This window comes from Ctenopharyngodon idella, chromosome 13, assembly GCF_019924925.1.
Source record: "Ctenopharyngodon idella isolate HZGC_01 chromosome 13, HZGC01, whole genome shotgun sequence".
Taxonomy (NCBI): Eukaryota; Metazoa; Chordata; class Actinopteri; order Cypriniformes; family Xenocyprididae; genus Ctenopharyngodon; species Ctenopharyngodon idella.
Genome location: NC_067232.1, coordinates 16,070,151 through 16,092,344, shown reverse-complemented (window position 1 = coordinate 16,092,344; position 22,194 = coordinate 16,070,151). Strand labels below are relative to the sequence as shown.

At 36.3% G+C, this 22,194-nt stretch overlaps 1 protein-coding gene across 1 annotated transcript; it reads right to left on the bottom strand.

The window, feature by feature from the left end:
* Positions 1–9,888: 9,888 nt before the first annotated feature.
* kcnk1b (potassium channel, subfamily K, member 1b) lies at positions 9,889–18,661 on the bottom strand. Its single transcript, XM_051917040.1, has 3 exons — positions 18,072–18,661; positions 14,038–14,433; positions 9,889–10,563 (listed from the first exon to the last, which is right to left on the bottom strand). The coding sequence occupies exons 1-3, from the start codon at positions 18,424–18,426 to the stop codon at positions 10,301–10,303; spliced, it is 1,014 nt and encodes a 337-aa protein (XP_051773000.1). The 5' UTR covers positions 18,427–18,661; the 3' UTR covers positions 9,889–10,300.
* Positions 18,662–22,194: the final 3,533 nt, after the last annotated feature.

Genomic DNA, 22,194 nt, shown 5'->3' with positions numbered 1-22,194 from the left:
CACTCTAAAAGCCTGTCAAACACTGCATTTGCTAGACAAAGTTATCATTCGCATCTTACTCTGTTAATACTGTCAAATACACACAAGGTTTACACCATCGGTTAAGTGTAAAGTGAAAGTAAGCAGTTGAAAGAAAAGCGAATGCGTGTCAATATATTAGATGCGCGCTTGAGCCCTAAAGGGACAGACAACACATGCTGTGACTTGTCCTTAAAGGGATAGTTCTGTCATTTTAAAGTTGATCCAAACCTGTATTAATTTGTCTTGTGCTGAACACAAAAGAACATATTCTGAAGAACGTGGGTAACCAAACATTTGCTAGTACCCACTGACATCCATAATATTTTCTTTCCTACTATGGAACTCACTGGGAACCAGCAACTGTTTGGTTACTCACATTCTTAAAAAAAACCTTGTATGTTCCACAGAAGAAATTTATTAGGGTTTTAGACAACTTCGACAGTGAGTAAATAATGACAGAATTTCTTTTTTTTTTTTTCTTCTTTTTTAAATTTCTTTAATACAGTAGCTTTAACAAGAAACTTAGTTATACATTAGTATTTTTATCTTCATCCACTTTGGGTTGAAAGTCTGTCATTCTTTTTTTCTTTTATATTTTGTTACCTTGTAAGGCTACTTTTTTAATATAGGGAAATTAGTGTGACTGTACTGCTCAGTCACTGGCAAAATAGTAAAACCAACATGAAAAAGATTTGTGATCAAATCATGAATTGTGATATTTTTGCCATATTGCCCACCCCTACTTATTAATAAGAATAGTATGTATAGTATGTAGTTAGTTTCCCTCAAGGGGGCGTTTTCCCCCACTCTACCCTAAATTCACAATTGCAAGTTAAAAAGTCAGAATTGCGTGATTATAAAGCCACAATTGTGTCTTATAAAGTCAGAATTGTGATATATAAATTGCAATTCTGATTTTTTTTTTCCTCAGAAGTGCTCATTTATATCTCTCAATTCTGACTTTTTTCTCAGAATTGCAAGCTTTTATCTATAATATACTGATTCTGACTTTATAAGCCACAATTACGATCCATATAATCCTTATAACCCATATAATTTTTTCCATCAATTGCAAAATTGATTTTTTTTACAATATTCTCTCTATATTATAATGTTTTTACTTAAGTAATGATTCATAAAAAATGAAAACCAAAACTAGTGTGGAAAGATTGTTAACATTAGAGATAAGGAAGCTGCAAACGGTTTTAATATATTTCCAAAAATTAATGTACAAATGATTCTGTACCTCTTCCGGGTTAAAATGGATGCAAATGCAATAGGTTTAAAATGTTAAGTATTCAAGGTTGATTGGGACACCTTTTGCTTTGTGCTTTTGCAAGAGATATGTGATGTTTTGCATGCTGTGTAGAGATTTGAGAAATGGAGCCATAGTTTCAAAAACTGTGTAAACAATTTGAAAAAACTGTATAGCGCTGAATGTGTGATGAGGGGATGTGAATCAGTGACCTTTTTGTTTCTCTACAACAACACAAGTGGATAAACTGGCTTTTCTTTAATATGATTTAATGTTGTTAGTTATGTCACTGTCTTTATTCTCTCTGCCATCACGGATGTAATTAGCTGTTTTGGACGGACTGCTGCTGAATCTGCGTTTTGAACGAATCTGTTGAAAAAATGATTCAATTACCTATTCATAAGACGTGTCCCAATTCTGTCACCATCCTGATCACAAGATATTTACCTAAAGACAATATATTTATCTAAAGACAATTTTCTTCTACCCTTTCAATATGAAGGGGTTGAATTGAAAAGGATATGATTATTGTCCCAGATTAAATTATTAAAGTGTTTAATTTCTAAATCTAAGTAAAATTGAGAGATAGGAGAGTCTAAGCCATGCTCTTTTCCGGGTCAGCTGGGACCAGGGCTGAAGGCTGCTCTGAGTTTCTTGGTTCAGTTGTGAAGTGGCTATCAGAGGGGCTTGATGGTTGTAGCTGTCCAGTTTAAGAATCAGCTGCACCTTTTCAATTAGGTTGTCAATCTCCACACATAGTTTTTGTGAAGGTGACTGACTCAGACCTGCATTGTCCTGTTGAGGAAACAGATGTAATTGTGTAATTCTAGGCAGGTTTAATGAAGGCAATGTGTATTTTTTTTTTTTTTAGAAATCTTAATCTAAGTAAAAACAAGAGATAGAAGGGACTTACAGAAGTTTCTGTGCTCCATGGACACACCTTCTTCCTCTGGCTGGGCATGGGTGCTCTCTCGGGGGAAAAGATGGGTGCTCCCAGGGGGGAAGTGGGGGGTGCTCCCAGGGGGGAAGTGGTGGGTGCTCTCTGGGGGGAAAAGATGGGTGCTCCCTGGGGGGAAGTGATGGGTGCTCTCTGGGGGGAAGAGATGGGTGTTCCAGGATGGGTCTGTGCCAAAGCACAAGAGGCTTGGGGCTTCTGCTGCCTCAGATGGTGAGGAATTTTATGTTTTCCCTGCTTCATGGTCTTGCTGGGCACTGCTGCTCCCTCAAAGGGTTTACAGGCACATGTGCACCTTCCGGAGCCTAGGCATGCATGAGTGCTTCCTGTTGAGACCCAGGTGATTGCTGTGGCATGGGTGCTCCCTGGGTGGAAGACACAGGCACTGGTGCATTTTGCTTTTGCACTTTAAGCCTCCATTTTCCTCTCTTTTTGGTATGTGCAGGCACTGCTGCTCCCTGTTGGGTGCCAACATGCACTGGCGCTCCCACTGGGGTTGTGTCCGGCAAAATTGCATCCTGTTTGGACTTGGCTGGAATGGGTGCTCTCTGTACTTGTACTTGAGGCTTCTGCTGTAGCAGCTCCTACCTCAGTGGCTCTGGAATCTTTAGTTTTCGCCTGTCTGGGATCTTGCCTGGCACAGGTGTTCCCTGTGGGGACCCAACAGGCACAGGTGCTTCCTGTGTCTTCTGCCTCCACTGATTCGTGGCCTTTTCTGATGCATCACTAAAGACTGGAACTGAGGTGAGGTTTCCCCCCTCAGTTTTCTCAAACCCAGCAGCCTCAGCTGGTCCCTGATGCTTTTTCTTTCTCCGCTTTCTCTGCTGCTCCATGGTCTTCAGTGTTGCATCTGAGAAGTCTGAGTTCGGGGCCTTCTCATCACTGAAGACCAGGGATGAGGTGTGGACCCCCTTCTCATAACTGGCAGGCACAGGTGCTCCGTGTTTGGACCTGGCAGAAAAGGGAGCTCCCTGAGTTGTCTTCTGCCTCCACTGCTTTGTGGTCTTCTGTGTTGCATCTGCGAAGCCTGAGTTCGGGGCCTTCCCATATGAATCACTGAAGACCAGAGATGAAGTGAGGTCCCCCTTCTCAGAATTGGCAAGCACAGGCGCTCCGTGTTTGGACCTGGCATGGACAGGTTCTCCCTGTGTGGACCTGGCAGCAAAGGGTGCTCCCTGCATTGTGTTCTGCCTCCACTGCTTTGTGGTGAGGTCCCGCTTCTCATGACTTGCAGGCACAGGTGCTCCCTGTTTGGACCTGACAGGGACAGCATTCAAAATTAGAGTCTCTCACTTCAGCTAAAATGGATCATGGATTTTCATGACATCACAACTTCTCATCTCTCTAGAATCTGAAGTCCCCCCTCCTACACTATCAACATACACTGAAGCTGCGGCTGAAATCGGCCATTTGTTCACACATTTATTAGTTTCTATATGGTGAATGGCACATAGCGCACTAATTAGAGGATAGGTAATGATTCAGACAGTGTAAATATGCTTTCCATGGATGCAAATGAAGTCTGTTTTCGCGTTAAGGCTGATTTATACTTCTGCGTCGAGTGTACGGCGTAGACTGTTTGTACCACGCGTAGCCTACGACGTAGCCTGACGTGCACCTCTTCAAAAATGTAACAACGCGTCAATTCTACGCGGACCGCAAGCGCTGTGATTGGTCTGGTAGAACCTCGGGTCAAAAATCTGGCGCGGAGCAATAGGAGAAGAGCGAGCGTTTTCAACTTCAATATGAATGGAAAAACGCTCTGTTTCAGGGGACACATGCAGTCAAACTGCAACAAAAGTCGTTACCTATTTGCTGCTTCTCTGACAACGTACATGACAAGCTGCTTCTTCTTCAGCTTTTGCCTTGATACTCAACATGACCGCGGACACTGCCTACTAGTGGTCTGCATGCACGTTGACGCGGACAATGACGCAGAAATATAAATGAAAACAGATTTTTAACAGTCGCCACCTAGTGCCGTAACGATGTAATCGATACAATCGTTAATTGAAGCGCCAATTTAGTTTTAAAACGTGATTTGCTCTGTTTTGATCGCTAACGTAGACTTCCGTGTTTATAAGCAAAACTTTTATTTCAGTACTTCTGTGGTTAGTTGGATATTTGTAACACAGAAATAACAATAGGCCTACTGTGTTCACTTGCTTTCTCTGGCTGACACAGACACAGGAAAAACGATGTAATTTAGAAATGAGATCTGTAGCCACACTGATGTGGACGTGTCCGCATTAAAGCATTTCACTGGGCTTAAACAGCAAACTTTACTGCAAACTACTGACAGTTGTGACCACCCTCAGAGGATCCCCCAGTTCCCGGCTAATTTTCAGTCAGACTTGTAAATTCAGTTCACTGGAGACTCGCCCTGAACGGATCATTGAATCAGTGAGTTGTTGACTCGAGAACAGCTGCAATACGATCAGTTCAATTCGCGAATGAATTGTTTGATGTGATCGATTTAACAGAATGATTGAAAAGAATCAGTTCGTGCGTCTCTGAGCATGTGGCAATTTCTTCATTTAATAAGTAACGATATGTTTTATGAAATGTAGTGGAGTAAAAAGTACGATCTTATGCTTTGGAATGTAGTAAATATTGCTCAAAATAAAGTACAGATTGGCTGCTTGAGAAATGTACTTAAGTACAGTAACAAAGTAAAAATACTTTACTGTCCACCACTGCCTATAATTTATATTATGGTTATTGTAGTTCTAGACTAAATGTGAACATTTAATCATCTCACTTGCACAAAAACAGTATTCCTCGAAATTAATAAAAACAGTGAAACGCAAACTCAGACAAACGCAAACTATTAAATTAAACAAATAATCTTACTTTATTTACCAATGTCTTTGCTGCTGACCTTCAATTATCCAATTCAACCATACTAATAAGCAAAAATGACTTTAGATAAACCACTGTGATCAGCCTTTTGGTGTGAAAGGGCCTTTATGTGACACCTTAAAGTATGTACACATTTTGAATATTGTGGTTTTGGAAGAAAAAGTTTTTCTATATATATTTTTTCATTTTTTCTTATGTTTTATATTTTAAATGTAACGGGAAACTGGAAAATGTCAAATTATCTTTTGTTGAGTGAGAGCGGGACTCTTATTTTGAAAGGGAACTGTGGACTCGTGCAGAGGAGCATTGTGCGCCGGCGCCCTCACAATTGCTGGGGATTATGTGCGACACACACATAGTTGCTCCGGTGTCCTCATTTTTTTCCCTGTTTCTACAGGTAATACTGGTACAACAACCAAGCAATATGCACACGAGTCATTTGTTACCTATGTGTTATTTTGCAAAAAATATTGTATATAAATGTTCCAGTTTATAAAGATTAAAAATGCGTATATGATCCGCCATTTTGTGGATGCTGTGATGCTCGCGAAATGCATTTTATGTGATTAATACAGGCTCCAGTTACCAAGTTATGTTCATTATTTGTTTATTCTTATTATATTTGTTTGGTTATTTAGAGCTCATGTGTGTCAAATGACAATGCACTTCTCCAGTTGAGTTTTTTTAAAGAGACATCTCAGTGCAAACGGATGTAACGTTAATGCATATATTTCCTGCTAATGCAGAGGGGAGATTGATGCTGAAGTGGCATGGCAGATCTGATTGTAAAATCAGTAACATGTTAAATGTGTATTGTTTATATACATCTACTTACATGTTCATTTATGTGATGGTATCATATTGTATTATATGCATAAGACAACTTTTGAGTTTTTGAGTTAAAGAAGCAAAGAGAAAAGCTCAAATGTATGTTTGTGGAAAAAAAGGGAGAAACATGAATGTGAAATGTGCATTGTTTGACAGAGTGAAAAGAAAATTACATTTGTGCATTAATAAGGGAAAAAAAAAGAAATATGTTTTATTGAAAATGCTTTATTGGTTTTACAATGTGAAAACAATTGAATAAACAATTGCTGGGGATTATGTGCGACACACACACAGTTGTTCTGGTCTCCTCATTTTTTCCCCTGTTTCTACAGGACTTTCTAATCTGCCAACACGGCCTTCCGCACGGGGCCTGTAACATTTACATTTGCCAAAAATAGAACTTTTTTGTTATTAAAAAAACAAAACAAGCAAGCCCAGCTCAGGTGAGAAAAAGTAATGCAAAAGTAATGTAAAGCATTACTTTCCACAAAAAGTAACTAAGTAACGCAATTAGTTTTTTTTTTCTAGGGAGACATGCAATATTGTAATGCATTATTCTCACATGTATATTTATTTACCTGTTGATGTGATATTTTACAGCGATTTTCAACTTTTTATATTGATCAAAAATGCAGCTGGTATTTTTTTTTTCTCTTTTGTCCATTGGTGGGTGAAGTCAGCTTTATTTCTACAGCACTTTATTCAATACAGATTGTTTCAAAGCAGCTTCACAGTAATAAACAGGAAAATAACAGTGTTGATGTTGGAAAGTTCATCAATTAGCCTATAAAGCAGCTCTACAGAAGTGTCATTATTCAGATCAATTAAACAAAAAACAATTATATATATATATATATACATACATACATATAAACACACACACACACACACACACACACACACACTGAATGTGCATACAGGCCAAGTCAGAAAGCCAACTTTACAGTTTTTTTTCAACCACTTAAACACAAAATCCTTACTTGTCACAATTTCTGAAAGCTGACACTCAAACACCAGAACCACACACCAGATCTGGTGTGTGGTTCTGGTGTTTGAGTACACTAATGCTTGGCCTTTGACTCAGTTTTCAATTTCATAAAACACGTTTTGCAAAACACAACACACAATTCTCTATGTAACACACAAAAATCTAACAAGAAGTATCTTGATTTCCTTTTTCGAACACAACCATTGTTTCTGTCCAACTACACATGGTTGATGTACTTCTTTTCTTTCGTATTCACAACCACAAATGCTTAGAGTAAAAAAATAAATAATTTGGTTTCAATCTTGCTTTCATGTTTACCGTGAATTTTTCAACATCTCTCTGCCAATTACTTTCAATCTTGTACAGAAATGTACATAGGAGCTCATGAAAGAAGAGCTTTAGGTTTTGAATAACTGTGTGTATATATGATATATCCAAAAACAGAATATTATGGCAAAGGTGTTTGCAACGTAAGACAAATGTTTGCTTTTGAGATGTGTTTGTGATATTTTGAATGTAGTGCTTCATTTTGTAAGAGATGTGAGGCATTTTGCATTTTGTGTGTGCAATTCTTGGATTTGTGTGTAAAGTTTTGAAAAAAAGAGGCAAAGTTTTGAAAAATGTGTGTAAGCAGTTGAAAAAAAATGTAACTTAAGTTTCTTCGAAGTTCCAATGGAAGATTTTGTTTTTGACTGATTCAGTATAGTACTTGTCTTTTTCTAAAATTATATATTTATTATTATTATTTTTTTAATAAAAAAAAAAACTTCCACTTCCTCCTATTTTTCTCAATCTAGGAGTCAAACATTTTACCTCAGACTTTTCCAGCTATTACTGGCTTATAGCATTTTTACAAAATAATTGTATATCAGTTGCACAAACAAAAAGCAATTTCTAAATGACTTTTCTATTTATGTAAGACAGAAGCCCTAAACACCAGAGTATCAAATGCATTTACACAAAGTTGCTATATATATGTACAGTATGTGTGTGTGTATATATATATTTGTATTCTCCTTGCACTGATTTTAGGCATTTATAACATTTAAAAGGATTGGTAATGTTGATGACTTGTCCTTTATTTTTACATTTTTTTTTTGCAAGGCTATTAATCCAGTCAGGATTTTTATCTATGGAAATGAAAACATTTATTCACCAGTCTTTCACACACATCTTAAACAGAGATCAAGACAATATGCCCCTGTGTATTCCTACTACTGATACACGCTCACACACACAAAAAAAATCAACTAATTCATACATGATTTTGTGCTGCACTGATACAATGTTAAGACACTGTAGCTGATCATACAGACTCATGCTGTAAAACACCAAGGGCAAATAAGCACAAAGAATCCAGCAGTGACATCACAAAGCATTTCATTATTCACACAATAAATATGTCACATCAGCACATTCAAGTTCCCATGGCCTGAGCTCGGATTCAGCATGTTTATTAATATAAAAACAACTATCTGTAAATAATCCCTACAGTCAGACAAAACAGCTGTTAAAATGAGTCCTTAAAACATTCAGCTTTTATTCTATTATGATAAAAATGTCATGACATTCTACTGCGGTGATAGTGGAAATACATCTGCTGTACAGTGTGATCTTCCAACGGGACCTTATACAGTAGTCATCGATCTGTGCCTACAACAGTCATTCTCATAATACAAACACAAGCATTCTATTGTAAACCACACTTCAATCATGTTTCAAAAATATAATTCATTCTTTTATGTTTATTAAATAGCCACAAAATTGTTTTGAATGCACACAGTTAAAGATCTGGATGATCTAAGTGTTATACAGTCAATTAGTCAATAATACTGAACCAAACTTCAGAAATCCTAGATTTTCTTCAGATATTTTTTTGGTATGTAACGACATTGTGCTGGATCTCAGTAGCTCAGAACAAAGACACATGGAACCAGCCATTATTTCGACCTTGGATTCAAAAAATCCATGTAAACTGACATTGACTTGCTCTGTCAAGCGTCTTAATATTGAGACCAAGGTAAAATATCACTTTCTACACTGTAACAAGAAAATGATACAGTATGGCATGTTTTTTCCCTTTAAAACACCTTTAAACTCTCCTTTAAGATAAATGTTACATTTTCAACTGTCATCTAAAACGTGTAATGACTCCCCCTTAAGCAGGCTAACACTTCTTTGCGCTTCTACACTGACTTATGCTACAGTATATGCTGCATTATAGTGCGTCATAGTCTTAACATTTTTAATGCATTAGAGCAATACAGCTTCATGAAATTGCTAGAATATTTTCGTTAGCCATTATTTAAATCTTATTTGAAATCTTAAAATCTAAATCTTACTGTTAGCAAACTCACAAGGTAGATCACATGAGTCTGAAATAAAACTTAACAGATGATGTGCAACTACTACGTTTGATGACAGGTCTCCAACACTACATATAAGCAAGCGCTCACAACATATTTATGGAGATCTGAGAAGACAGTGGTCTTTATTCGAAGTCTAGATCAGGGCAGGAGTGCTTTACAATTTAGAGTCTATTTTTGAAAAATTTGGACTTTAAAAGAATATTCTGGGTGCAATACGTTAAACTCAGTCTGCAAAATAAATTGTTCCATGTTTTCAAAAGAAAAAAAAAAAAGAAAGGTTACAGTAAGTGTCTTAAAATTACAAAGTAAATGGGTCCAATTTTTTTGAGGATTTAAAGGGATAGTCCAGACAAAAATGAAAATTCTGCCTTCATGTACTCATCATTTTGAAGAATGTTGATAACTGAACAGTTTTGGTTCCCATTGACTTCCACTATATTTTTTTGTCCATACAATGATAGTATATTGTATATACTATAAAACATTGACTATTTAAATTATTATACAATAGTTTTATACTATTAAAATTAGTATTTTAGTGTTTACAAATTACGTCCATTGTAAGTAACTCACTAAAACCCACATTTTTGCTTTGCTTTTTTTTTAAAAAAAAAAAAAGGAGATATAAGTGGAAATTCATTTTTGTGGTAAACAACATTATACCACAAATGCTGTTGCGGTTCTACCATTTCGACAATCTCAATCGGCAAGTACATACTAGATTTTAGTGTGCAATTGCGTATGCTTTTTAATCTAGTTCCCAGGTTTTTTATAGAGTAGGCCTAAGTGTGCTTATGATCATTTGCAGATATTCAGCCAGTAAGCACACTGAACGATTTCATCATGTCAAGAAATGGGAAGCCAGATTGGCATTGTTTTGTAGAGGGTTGTTAAATACGCAGAATCTCAAGTGATATTTTCAAGTAATTTTCACAATTCTGTGGCCAACCAGTCACTTGCGGGACCCCTCGGCTAAAGATGTCTTCCTCAATTGAAGGTTATGTTGATGGAAGCTAAAACATCTACTTGATCATAGGGTCATCACCTCCCGGAGAGCTTAGGACAGGGAAGTCCACAAAGGGCTCTGTTTTGTCCTCCTGGGGCGAGTTGACGGTACCGTCTGGCATGGAGGTAAAAGCCAGGTGGTCATGTTCCATGATGGCCAGGCGGTCCTGGGGCTTCTCCTTCTTCAGATAGAACATCTTCCTCAGCTGCTTCAACTGCTGCAGCTCACAGAAGGTCTCCAACACCACCAGCATGGCAATCAGACCGAGGAGGAGATACACTGTGGGACACAAAGGGGAGAGAGATGGAAAGATGAAGGAATGTAAACTTTTCACTGTGTTTATGCTAACTTTTGAGTTAAAGGGTGTTTTTACAAATCAAACATCTCTCTGTCTGCTCTACATGTCTGTGTGTTTCTTGCTACATTGTAGCCTTGAAAGGAGTTTTATCTAGTCTGGCAAAATGTTACAAATGGACACTGCAACATCTGATATTAAAATGTCTTTATATTCTTTTACCAAAGGGCAATAAATTGTGACCCTGGACCACAAAACCAGTCATAAGTCACACAGGTATATTTGTAGCAATAGCCAACAATACATTGTATGGGTCAAAATTATAAATTTTTCATTTATGCCAAGAAAAAATTAGGATATTAAGTATATTTCCTACCATAAATATATCAAAAAATTATTTTTGTGAGTGGATAGGCACTGCTAATTGACTTCATTTGGAGAACTTTAAAGGCAATTTTCTCAATATTTTGATTTTTTGCAGCCTCAGATTCCAGATTTTCAAATAGTTGTATCTCAACCAAATATTGTCCCATCCTAACAAACATCAATGGAAAGTTTATTTATTCAGCTTTCAGATTATGTATAAATCTCATTTTCAAAAAATTGGACCCTTATGACTTATTTACTACACCCCTTCCAACCACCTGGGTTAAGTATGGCATATAATGCCCATTTTTGCAATCTGATTTTTGATGGATAAAGTTAAATCATGTTCTACATTTCTTCATAAAGATACAACATATCATACATAAAAAAATGAAAAATGTTAAAATGAAAGGAAAGGTGTGTATATGCTACTTTAAGAGTCATTAATAAAATGCTTTTTAGTCTACATCTTTACTTTCATCTTACTAACATCAAGACAAAAGTAACAAATCCAACAGAAATCAAACGCCAACTCAGCATGTGTGGGCCTCACAAATGCCATATCCTCCACAATTACGCTACGACAGCAAATGTGGACCTTTCTCACCGTCTCCCACATACAGAATAGAAAGACGGGACCATCTGCATCAAGTAAACCCACACACGTACGCAAGCCATGTGGCATTTTCATGCAACTTTTTTTTTTGAAAATGAGACCTGTACCGCTTCATAAGTAACACAAACACTAGATGGAGCAGTAGAGCAGCAGTGAAAGAACGATTTGTAACCTTGAATCACATGCACTTCCTTTTTATCTTCCATCTGTTCCTATGACAGCAGACCAGCCTTACACATGAAGATTTGTAGATATATAAAAGGAAGTCAGTGGAGTATTTTTACTTACATATTGTGCAGGGTTTCACTAACGAGAAGTGACTCGACTAGCGTTTACTCAATAAAATATGTCACTATGAGGAAAAAAAGGCTTGAGTAAATGTAAGGGCCTGTAAACTGGACCACAATGTTAAAAATATTTTAGAAACCAAAAACTACAATTAAAATATGAAATCAGTTTACATGACAAATATACCACAGGACATGTGTAATACTGACATTTGTTATTCGTCAGCATATCTGAGACCTTTTAGAGTTTTTAAATACATGCTTAGAAATATATCTTCACGGCTTTCAGTCAAGGTCAAGTCCTCTATCTTCTGCATTCTGACAAAAATTCATACACACTTCAAGTTCAAATACCAAATGACTATTAGGAGACGCATTCAAATACACATAAAACTAATGGAATCTTATCACGTAGTTTTTCATTACAAAGAGGTACCAGACAAGGACGTCCTCTATCTCCTTTGTTATTTGCTGTTTTCATTGAGCCATTGGCAGCGGCAGTTCGCCAAAATGCAAATATACAAGATATATCTATAGGAAACATGGAACATAAAATCAATTTGTATGCAGACGATATATTGTTATATCTCCAAGATCCATCTAATTCTTTAACAGACCTTTTTAAGATTATATCATCGTATTCTCAGATTTCTGATTATACTATAAATTGGACAAAATCAACAATACTTCCAGTAACAGTGAATTCATGGAATCCTCCATCCCAGCTCTTATTCTCGTTAAATGTTAGAGATAATATTTAACACTTGGGCATAATTATTTCTTTAAAACTTTCAGAAATTGTTCATTTAAACTTCTCTCCGATATTAACAAAAATTAGTAATGATTTAAACTGTTGGAATACTTTGCCTCTTTCCTGAATAGGGCGAATAGCAACTGTCAAAATGAAAACCCTCCCTCAGATTAATTATTTACATTCAATGATTCCATTTGAGCCGCCTTCTAAATGGTTTCAATCACTAATTCAATTATATTTGATTTTTATTGGAAAAACAAGAAAGTTACAAAATCTACTTTGCAAAAAAAATAAGTTACAGGGGGACTTAGATGCTCCAAATTTTTTTATGTATTATTTGGCAAATCAGTTACAATTTCTTACTAAGTAGATGCATATTAATTCAGATTATGATATTCCTGAAAGAGAATTTTTTCATCATTTAAATATAAAGGAGGTAATTAGGAATAAAATAAATTATACTTATAAATTATAATATACTATTAAATTATAATATGCTTCAGCCTTCTGCATTTGTTACTCAGATCAAAACGCTCTCACCCTCAAAAAAATGTTATCTATATTATATAAATTAATACTTCAGCAGCACAGATAATTTGTTGTATCTACCTTCTGAAAAATGGGATTCAGATATATCCTTTTCCCATGATCCTAATGTGTGGACACAAATTTGTAAAAATATGTTCTCTTTGATTAATAATTCTAACTTACAACTTATTCAATATAAGATTTTGCACAGAGTACATATTACACAATATAGAAAACATAAAATGAGTTTTTCTAATTCACTAAAAGCGCTATTCTCCAACATTGGAAAACTGAGCAGTCATTAAATATTAACCATTGGTTAAATTTATTATTAGAACATATGGCAATAGAGAGGATGGCTTCTGTAGCAAGGAAGAGCATTAGATCTTATTCGGAAATGTGGTCCCCCTTTATTAGTTTTTTTGGAGTGGAGCAGTGATTATCTCATATTAGAGTGATTATCTTATGTTTTGTTTTTTTTCTGTGTGAAAATAATATATACATTTTAATATATTAGGTACATAAAATCATTTCCTCAAGGCATGATTTTATGTACGAGTTAATTTATGTATCTTTGGTATTGAGTAACTGGCATCATGTTATTGTGTTTTTTTTTCAGGTTATTGTGTTTTTTTATGTTTGTATGTTATTGTATGTCTTTTGTACATTGATGTAAAATGTATTAAAATGAAAAATAATAAAGTAGAGTGAAAAAAATACACAAAAGTTCAGTTACAGTATTGTACTTAATGCTGTATTAAGCAACTATATTGTTGCATCAACTGTGATTTTCTGAATTTTCAAAAAAATTAGGCCTAACTGCTTGGTAAAATCACATTCTTCTTTAAAGAATTCTATATAAGCCAAAACAAAACACCAAAACAAAGCACATAGAAACCACACCTACCAGTGATGCCCAGTTTGTAGAGCTCACGAAACTTCTGGTTAAAGGCCTCTCCTGGCACATAGTCACCCAGACCGATAGTGGAGAGTGAGATAAAGCAGAAGTAGAAGGACTCCAGAAAGTTCCAGTTCTCTTCTAGGGCAGAGAAGATGGCGGCAGGGATGAGGAAGAAACAGGACACAGCCACGATGGCCAGCAGGGTTGCATGAACGAGGGCCACCAGTGGTTTAGACAGACCCCAGCGTGTATGCACGTACATAATGGGCCGCCATGTGCTATAGACCATGATCCTTTGCACCACAGCCGTAAGGAAGAGGAGGGTGAAAGGGATGCCAATTACAGAGTAAATGATGCAGAAAGCCTTCCCGCCATCAGAGAGAGGAGCAGTGTGACCATATCCTGTGAATTGTAAAATGGAAATTACACATTAAACGTTCCCATTTACTTCATGAAAACGTTTCCTTCAGGAGACTAGTTTATACATGGATGAGCACATAGTGTTCTTATCACTGAAAACAAAACCATACTGTCTCACAGCCACTGCCAGACACAGATTAACACATAGATTAAGTCCCATCCTGGATTATCAATGAATTAATCATTCAGTCTAGCACTGTAATTTCATTTCTGTTTGCGTATCCCTGAAATAAACAGATGATATTGCTCTCATTTCTGCCCTCAGCAGTCTGATGCCTCCCTAAGAGCTCACAACTAATGGACAATTTCACATTATGGGCATCAACAATCAGGTTAGTTTTCAGGGTCTCTCTAAATGCCTCGGGCCTCTGATACAACCTTGCTAGAAGGATTTGCGTTACAGAGCAAAGTCAATTAATAAGGAAGCAAGGACACAAAAGCCACTTTGAAAAGGAAATGACCAAAGAAAAATGTATCATGTATTTTGATATGCTGAATTTGATTATGACAATTAAAACAACTGATTGGCTACTGTTTCCAAGATATTTCAGTTTTTAAATGTATATTGTGTAGATAGTGCTCCTGCCATGTTTATGTAACACTTTAAAAATCAGCAAAAGAGTTATATAAATGGATGTTATTATGGAACAAAAGGCAAAAGGCAAAAAAAAAAGATAGTTTAGTCCTATTCAGTGTCTATCTGGTGCTTCTAGGCTTGTCTCTTGTATTCACTAAATGGAGCATCTCTTGTCACTGTCCAGTAATAGTCTGTGAGCATTGATAGGCTCCATTTACAGATATCTGCACTGCTCACGCAAGTACAAGGCATCTCTGCTCACTTTGTCTAAACAGAAATGTGTCATCTTTTGACTTGGACCAGTAAGTAACCATCTAGTTATCACCCAAAACACCCTAGTAGCAACTAACCAAAACACCTTAGCAACTACTTTGTAAGCTGCTAACAACCACTCAGAACAGCTTAGCATCCCCAAAATAAATAGTTTTTCTAGTTTGTGCCATTTTAGCAGTGATAAGTATAGTGCAATAACAATATACACAATTTACATTCAAAAATTGTGGTTGTAAGAGGAACCAAATAAACCTGTAGAATCTGTTCTATGTATGTGACACACAAATGAACATTGTACATGGAGACAATTATTTTTACTGTCTAAAAATACAGCCAAAGTACTCTAGTTCTCTCTTGCACCCGATATTCCTTCACTTTCACTTAAATGAGCAACATGATGTCTGTTATGTGATGCCTGTGCCAAATCAGGTTAAAAAAACTGTGGTTATTCATTTTTATGGCCTTATTCCGCTCTCTATCAATAGGTGATGTTCAAAGTTCCTTTTTCAGCAGTATGAAATACAAAAGGGGAACTAGATATTGAAAGTCAGGGTTAATGATAAGACCGTTGAAAGCTTTTTTCCTTGGTAAATCATGACAGCACTTTTACTCATACAACCTCATTTCCAGAAACGTTGGGACATTTTCTGGAAATGGGATTGGACTGTTGAGCAGCTGTCTTGTATCAGGCGAGACTGGGCAAATATTCCACTTGCAAAACTACAACAATCCTCAATTCCCAAACGTGTAGCTAAAAGGAAAGGTGATATGACACAGTGGTAAACATGCCTCTGTCACAACTTTTTTGGATTGTGTTGCAGCCATCAATATCAAAATTGGCTGATATTTACAAAATACAATTAAGTTGGTCAGTGAAAACAATAGAAATCTTTTCGTTGTACTTTTGTCAGTTAGATAAAGAATGAACAAAATCACAGATTCTTGATTTACTGCATTTTACAAAATCCCATCTTTTCTGGAAATGGCTGCACACACTTCCCCAACAATTCCCCCACAATTTTAACCCTGGTGAATCTTGACATTGTCATCCTGGAATATGTCCATGATGTGTCTTCCTACATGTTTGTTTAAGTAATGAAAAGCTACACACTTCATCTTTAAGGGTTAAAAGAACCGTTGCAAAACATATAACATGCTAGAAACATAATAATCACTGTAATAATGATCCATCCATAGATTCTTAAGTATTTGCCTATTAAAATCCAAACAGCGACTTTTTTTTTTTGGTTGGGCAGTGTATTTCATATAGTAAGTAAATTGCCTTTTGGTATAATTCTAAAAATGTCCACCTTCAGGTCACATAAGACATAAACATAAGAATAACTTTTATATTGTTATTACTTTTAATATTAAGATGAACATTTGATGGACTGAAGCAACTTAGGTTTATTTGATTATCCATATATATATATATATATATATATATGAAAAATCATGCTTAAATGTGAGTGTCAATAATGAAACCTCAGGCTTTTGATAAATGTTTATTCGTACATCTCTCAATCATTGTTTTTCACTGCAATATATTGTTTACCCACCACAATTAAAACTACAGTGTTGATCATAACTGATATTTATATGCATTTTATGTAGTATGCTATACATAAAATCTCATTGATTTTCATTAGAAGCTATAGTATCAAAAATTCATCTTACTTTTTAGCCATATAAATAAAAACATCTGCACTAAATTGCATATTTTGCTCAATAAAGTATTATTTCGCCAACACTTTACAATAAGGTTCATTAGTTAACATTATACTAATAATGAACTAATAATGAACTGCACTTCTACAGCATTTATTAATCTTTGTTAATGTTAATTTCAACATTTACTAATATATTATTAAAATCTTGTTAGCATTAGTTAATGCACTGTGAACTAACATGAACAAACAATGAACAACTGTATTTCCATTAACATTAACGAAGATTTGTAAATACAGTAACAAATGTATTGCTCATGGGTAGTTCATGTTAGTTAATACATTGATGTTTAACTAATGAACCTTATTGTAAAGTGTTACCATTATTTCGTATGTCAGGCTTTACAGGGTTAAAGAAAATAAGGTTGTCTTGCCCATCATGTTATACTGGATTGTATGTAGCAGTACATGCTGGGGCTTGTTATGAATGTCAAAATTCATACTGAGAGAAGAGGTGGTGTTTTCATTTAATGCTTTGTCTGGGAAATACTAAGGGGTACACTTCAATAGAACAGAAACTAAAAGTTTTCATCTGCATGTCTGAGCTTCCTCTTCTCTGTATGTGAGCATGCAGGCCCATCTGTCTATAGTCCACAATCTGAATAAGACCAAATTGTAGAGATCTTCTATAAAGTTGTTGTCTGTTTCATGTCCGTTTGAGAACTGGATACCTGTCTAAGGTAACATTTCTGCGTTAAGGCTGGTGTTAAATGACAGGTTCTTGAAGGGAACAAAGAAAAAGGAGAAAAACAAGAACAAAAGAAGAACTTATCTATTATTAGCAGTAGTGTCTTAAACTTGAAAAAGAGTCTGAAAAGACAAATGAGATGTCTATGTTGTGTGTTATTATTGATGCCTTGCTGAAGCCTTTAAATAAATATAGGTCATTGCAAATATCTAGAACCATCAAACGGTGCACCATTAAAAAGCTAAGTTATTTCGGATCTTCGGAGTTTCAGGTGGGCTATGCCACGTTAGCTATTTAATGTCACACTGTCTGTCATATAAGTTTATGACATTATCCGCATTACTCAATGACTCACCTGTGGTTGATAAGACAGTGCTTGCAAAAAACAAAGACGAGGTGAAGTCCCAGTTCCAGCTAGCCGATGCGTTGTTGAGAATAGACACCCCATAGTTACTGGCCTCCAGCGCTTTGTACAGAAACCTCTCCAGCCGCTCCTCGGACAGACATTCGTGCTCCTGGAGGAACTGTCGTTTGATCTTTCTGAGCTCCTGGCGCAGGACGTCTTCATACGGCAGCTCCACCGAGGAGAACACCACCGCACCGAATATGAGATACAGAATATAGCCGAGCACCAGAAACAGAAAATACCACGCGGATTTATTGCTCTGTATCAAGCGCACACACGAATTACCGGCGAGGGACTGGAGCATCTTCAGTTTTCCTATTTGATCCGATGTTGATGATGTCGGGCTCGCGTGGTTTAGATGCGTTTTAATGCTCTTGATTAAACGAGCTGCTCCGAATGCAGCGCGGAGGAGATCGAGCTCAGCGCGTAACGGGGACGTGACGTCACTGGCTCTCGCCCACCAGGTAACAAGGAAAGAGCATCAAATGACTGTCTGTGCCGAGTTTAACATCCTCCTTCTTGCATCATTGTTGCAATCTCAGGCAGAGGATGAAAACTAATACGTACTTATTGTGCATGTTGCTGAGGAAAGATGGGCATAGATTTTGCTTCCGATTCTGGTTCTTTTCAATGATTTTGGTTTCAATAATCATCCTTTTGCTTGTTTTGAGAAAGAAATATTTCAAACAAATGAGTCCTGTTGCCAGTGATTGAATCGGTTTATATTTTAACTGAACAGAACACATCAGAAATCGATGTATTATAGGCCAATTACTGCAAAGATTATTTAATTTCTTTTCAGGGCCTTTTTAGAGGCATATATGCAATCCAATAATTGGTCCTAACGTTCTACATATTAAATAAAAATATTTATTTAAATAGGCCTAGCTAAATGAGAGTCATTCATTGGCGAATGAGACTATTTTAATTGTTGATTCACTAAAATGAACCGGCTCATGATTATGGAAGCTTGTTTCGCCATGGAATAAAACAATTTAAAAGATAATTGCGACTTTTTATCTCACAATTCAGACTTTTTTCTCACAATTGCAAGTTCATACCACACAGTTCTTAGAAAAAAAATTCACAATTGCGAAAGAAAATGTCAGAATTGTGAGATTTAAAAAAATCGCAATTACCTTTTTTATTTTTAATTCAGTGGTGGAAACAAGCATTCCATACATGAGAGTCGTTAGGTGTGTTTGACTTGAAGCGGCGCTGAGCAGACGTATGACATCAAAGTACCGCGAGTGTGAATCAAAAGCATAAGGAGTCGTATGCTCTCCAAACGTTCTCGCGGTACTTTGATGTCATACACCGATCGGTCTGCGCAGCGCCGATGTATCTCGAACAAGCCTATCGATTAGAGAGCAGATGGCGGTATGCTTTCAAATCGCTCTCGCGGTAATTTGATGTCATACGCCGATCGGTCTGCGCAGCGCCACTTCAAGTCAAACACACAGGCTGCATTCGAAGTCACATACTTAGGCTACCTACTATATATTAGATGAAAAACAGTAGGCCTATAATGTGACAAAAGAAGTATGTCCGAATTCACAGTACTCAAAAAAGAGTAATATAAATGTAATATAGCCTATAGTAATGCGTCCAGATTACATTTATACACACATTCATACTAGAACGTATTTTTTAGCAGTCATGAAGTAACAACTTATTCAAAATAAGTACCTATTCAAGAAAGTACGCTATGCGATTTAGGACGCAGCCCTATTCTTTCCAGAATCAGACTACATTAGTGGCACTGTATTTTTTGATTCATTAAAATGAACGTCTCGTAAGAGTCATCCTTTCGAGAATCAAACTACATCAGTGGCGCTGTGTGTTTTTTGATTCACTAAAATGAACCGGCTCATAAGGGCCATTCTTTCAAGAATTGGGCTACACTGGTGATGTGTATATTTTTTTCTAAACCTAAAAATGCATGCCTAATGCACATACCTAATGTATGAATAAATACGTTTTTTTTTTTTTTTTTTTTTTTTAAACTCAGTACCATATGACTTCTCGCTTCATCATTCAGTCTAGACTTTAACCCTGTGTGGTAATAAAGATATATAAGCTTACTGATAAACACAATCTAACCTTTCACATACAGAATATGGCCCATATTTTCTACACAACAGTGACAGTTTCATTCTTTTATATGATCTTGTTTTTTGAAGATGATGCAGACACATGCGGGCGACTGTTTCCAAGGTAACAGTCTGTGTGAAGTTGGTGAGGTAGTGAAATCTGGGTTCAGGCCAGTTCAGGAAAAAGCTTCCCTCTTCATTCACCACTTAGATACACTTCCTCAAAATGAAAGACAAAATAATAATTTGTCAAGGGAAAAATGTCTTGAAATTAATAACAAAAAGTGTCAAAAGTGCATCAATATAGTGATTTTAACCCTTTCACGCATAGAGGTCACTAAACTGGACAGCTATTCAAAAAGCATTTTCTTGTATATGCATGGATTTTGACGGCATGGTTGCACATCAACCTCTACAGTGGATGCTATGCATCATCCTATACACTGCCACCAAGGGGTCATTTGTATGTCAAATTTTTCCCCCCTCCAAACCAAGATGGCCGATGGCCAGTCAGAAATGCTAAGTTGCTCTGGAATATCCATCCATTTCTTCTTTCCTAGGAGACTCTTGCAGGTAAAAAATGTTGTAGCATGAAGCAATATCTAATGAGTCATATCACAGTTAAATTTTCCAAGTATTGAGTTTAGATTGGGAGGAAATTCGGATTTATTAACTGTCCACTAAATTGGACCATGCATCACAAGTTATTTCAGCTACAATTCATATTATTGCTGTGACTGTTGTTTTTGAAAATACTTCATCTGCAGTAACTTTTTTGACTCTAAATAAATGTATTTGTTATTAGAATGTAATTTGCACAATAAAAAAAAAGTTTTTTAGAAAAGAATAATTTGCATTAACATAAAAAAGTAATGTGATTGTTACTTGTAATGCATTACATCAAAAAAGTAACCTGATTACATAATGTATGTTACTTGTAATGCATTACCCCTAACACTGCTCATTTCAGATGAGATTGAAAATACCTCATTGCTAAGTTTTCTCAGAGGAGAGCTATGGTAGAAATGTGTCCATCTTGAACATAATCAGAATTATCAGCTAATAAGGGTAAATCGACATACGCTGGTACTGGGAGCATCTGAGTTGGGTTCCCACAGTCGTACCTTGACAGGTTGTAAAGATCTTTGATGGAATCACATTCTCATGTTCTGATATCAAAGGTACGTGAAGTTCAACTTGTATGAATTTCAGTTGTGTTTGCAATATTAATTGGTTTGTTAAATACACACAATATTGTGTTATTACTGTTTTATGTTTAATACAGTATCTCTTCAGTTAAAACCATAAACATGTACTGTCCACTAAAGTGGACATCTGAAATCTCTTTGAAAAATGTGTAAAAAACAAACAAAAAAAACATTCCAAATCTTGTTTTTCATGCCCTAAGAGCAATAAAAACACATGAAAATAATCCTGACTGAGGCTGTCATAATTCATGCATGAAAGCTGCTAAATGGTACAGCCACAAAATGACATCATTATAGAATCAGCTTCTTTTGGACTCCTTCTTAACAAAAACTTTATTTTGACTTCAGAAATGTTGAAATCTCTGGCAAGGCTGTTATTCAGAAACCATTTGTATGTAAGGGATAATGTACATCCAGCCGGTTGTTATCTCAGAATAAACCCTGACAGGGTGATCGGGACCCTGATGCGAAGCTGATTTAAAATCGTACCTGTTTGTTATCTTATAATCCATTACAATGAACAAAACAATAGTCGCAAAATAGCAGCAGCTGTGTTTGTATGAAACGAGAGAGCGAGTCTGCGATACCGGATGACATAAATAACAAGCATATAGCGCTGCAGACTTCAGTAACCCTGGATGAGCCTGTGTTAACTGTTTTTAGCGGTTGTTATCGGGGATTATTACACAGCTCTGTGGAATACTTGATTCTGATTGGTCAATGGCACCATCCAGCGGTATGTTATTCCCCGATAACAACCGCTGAAAACAG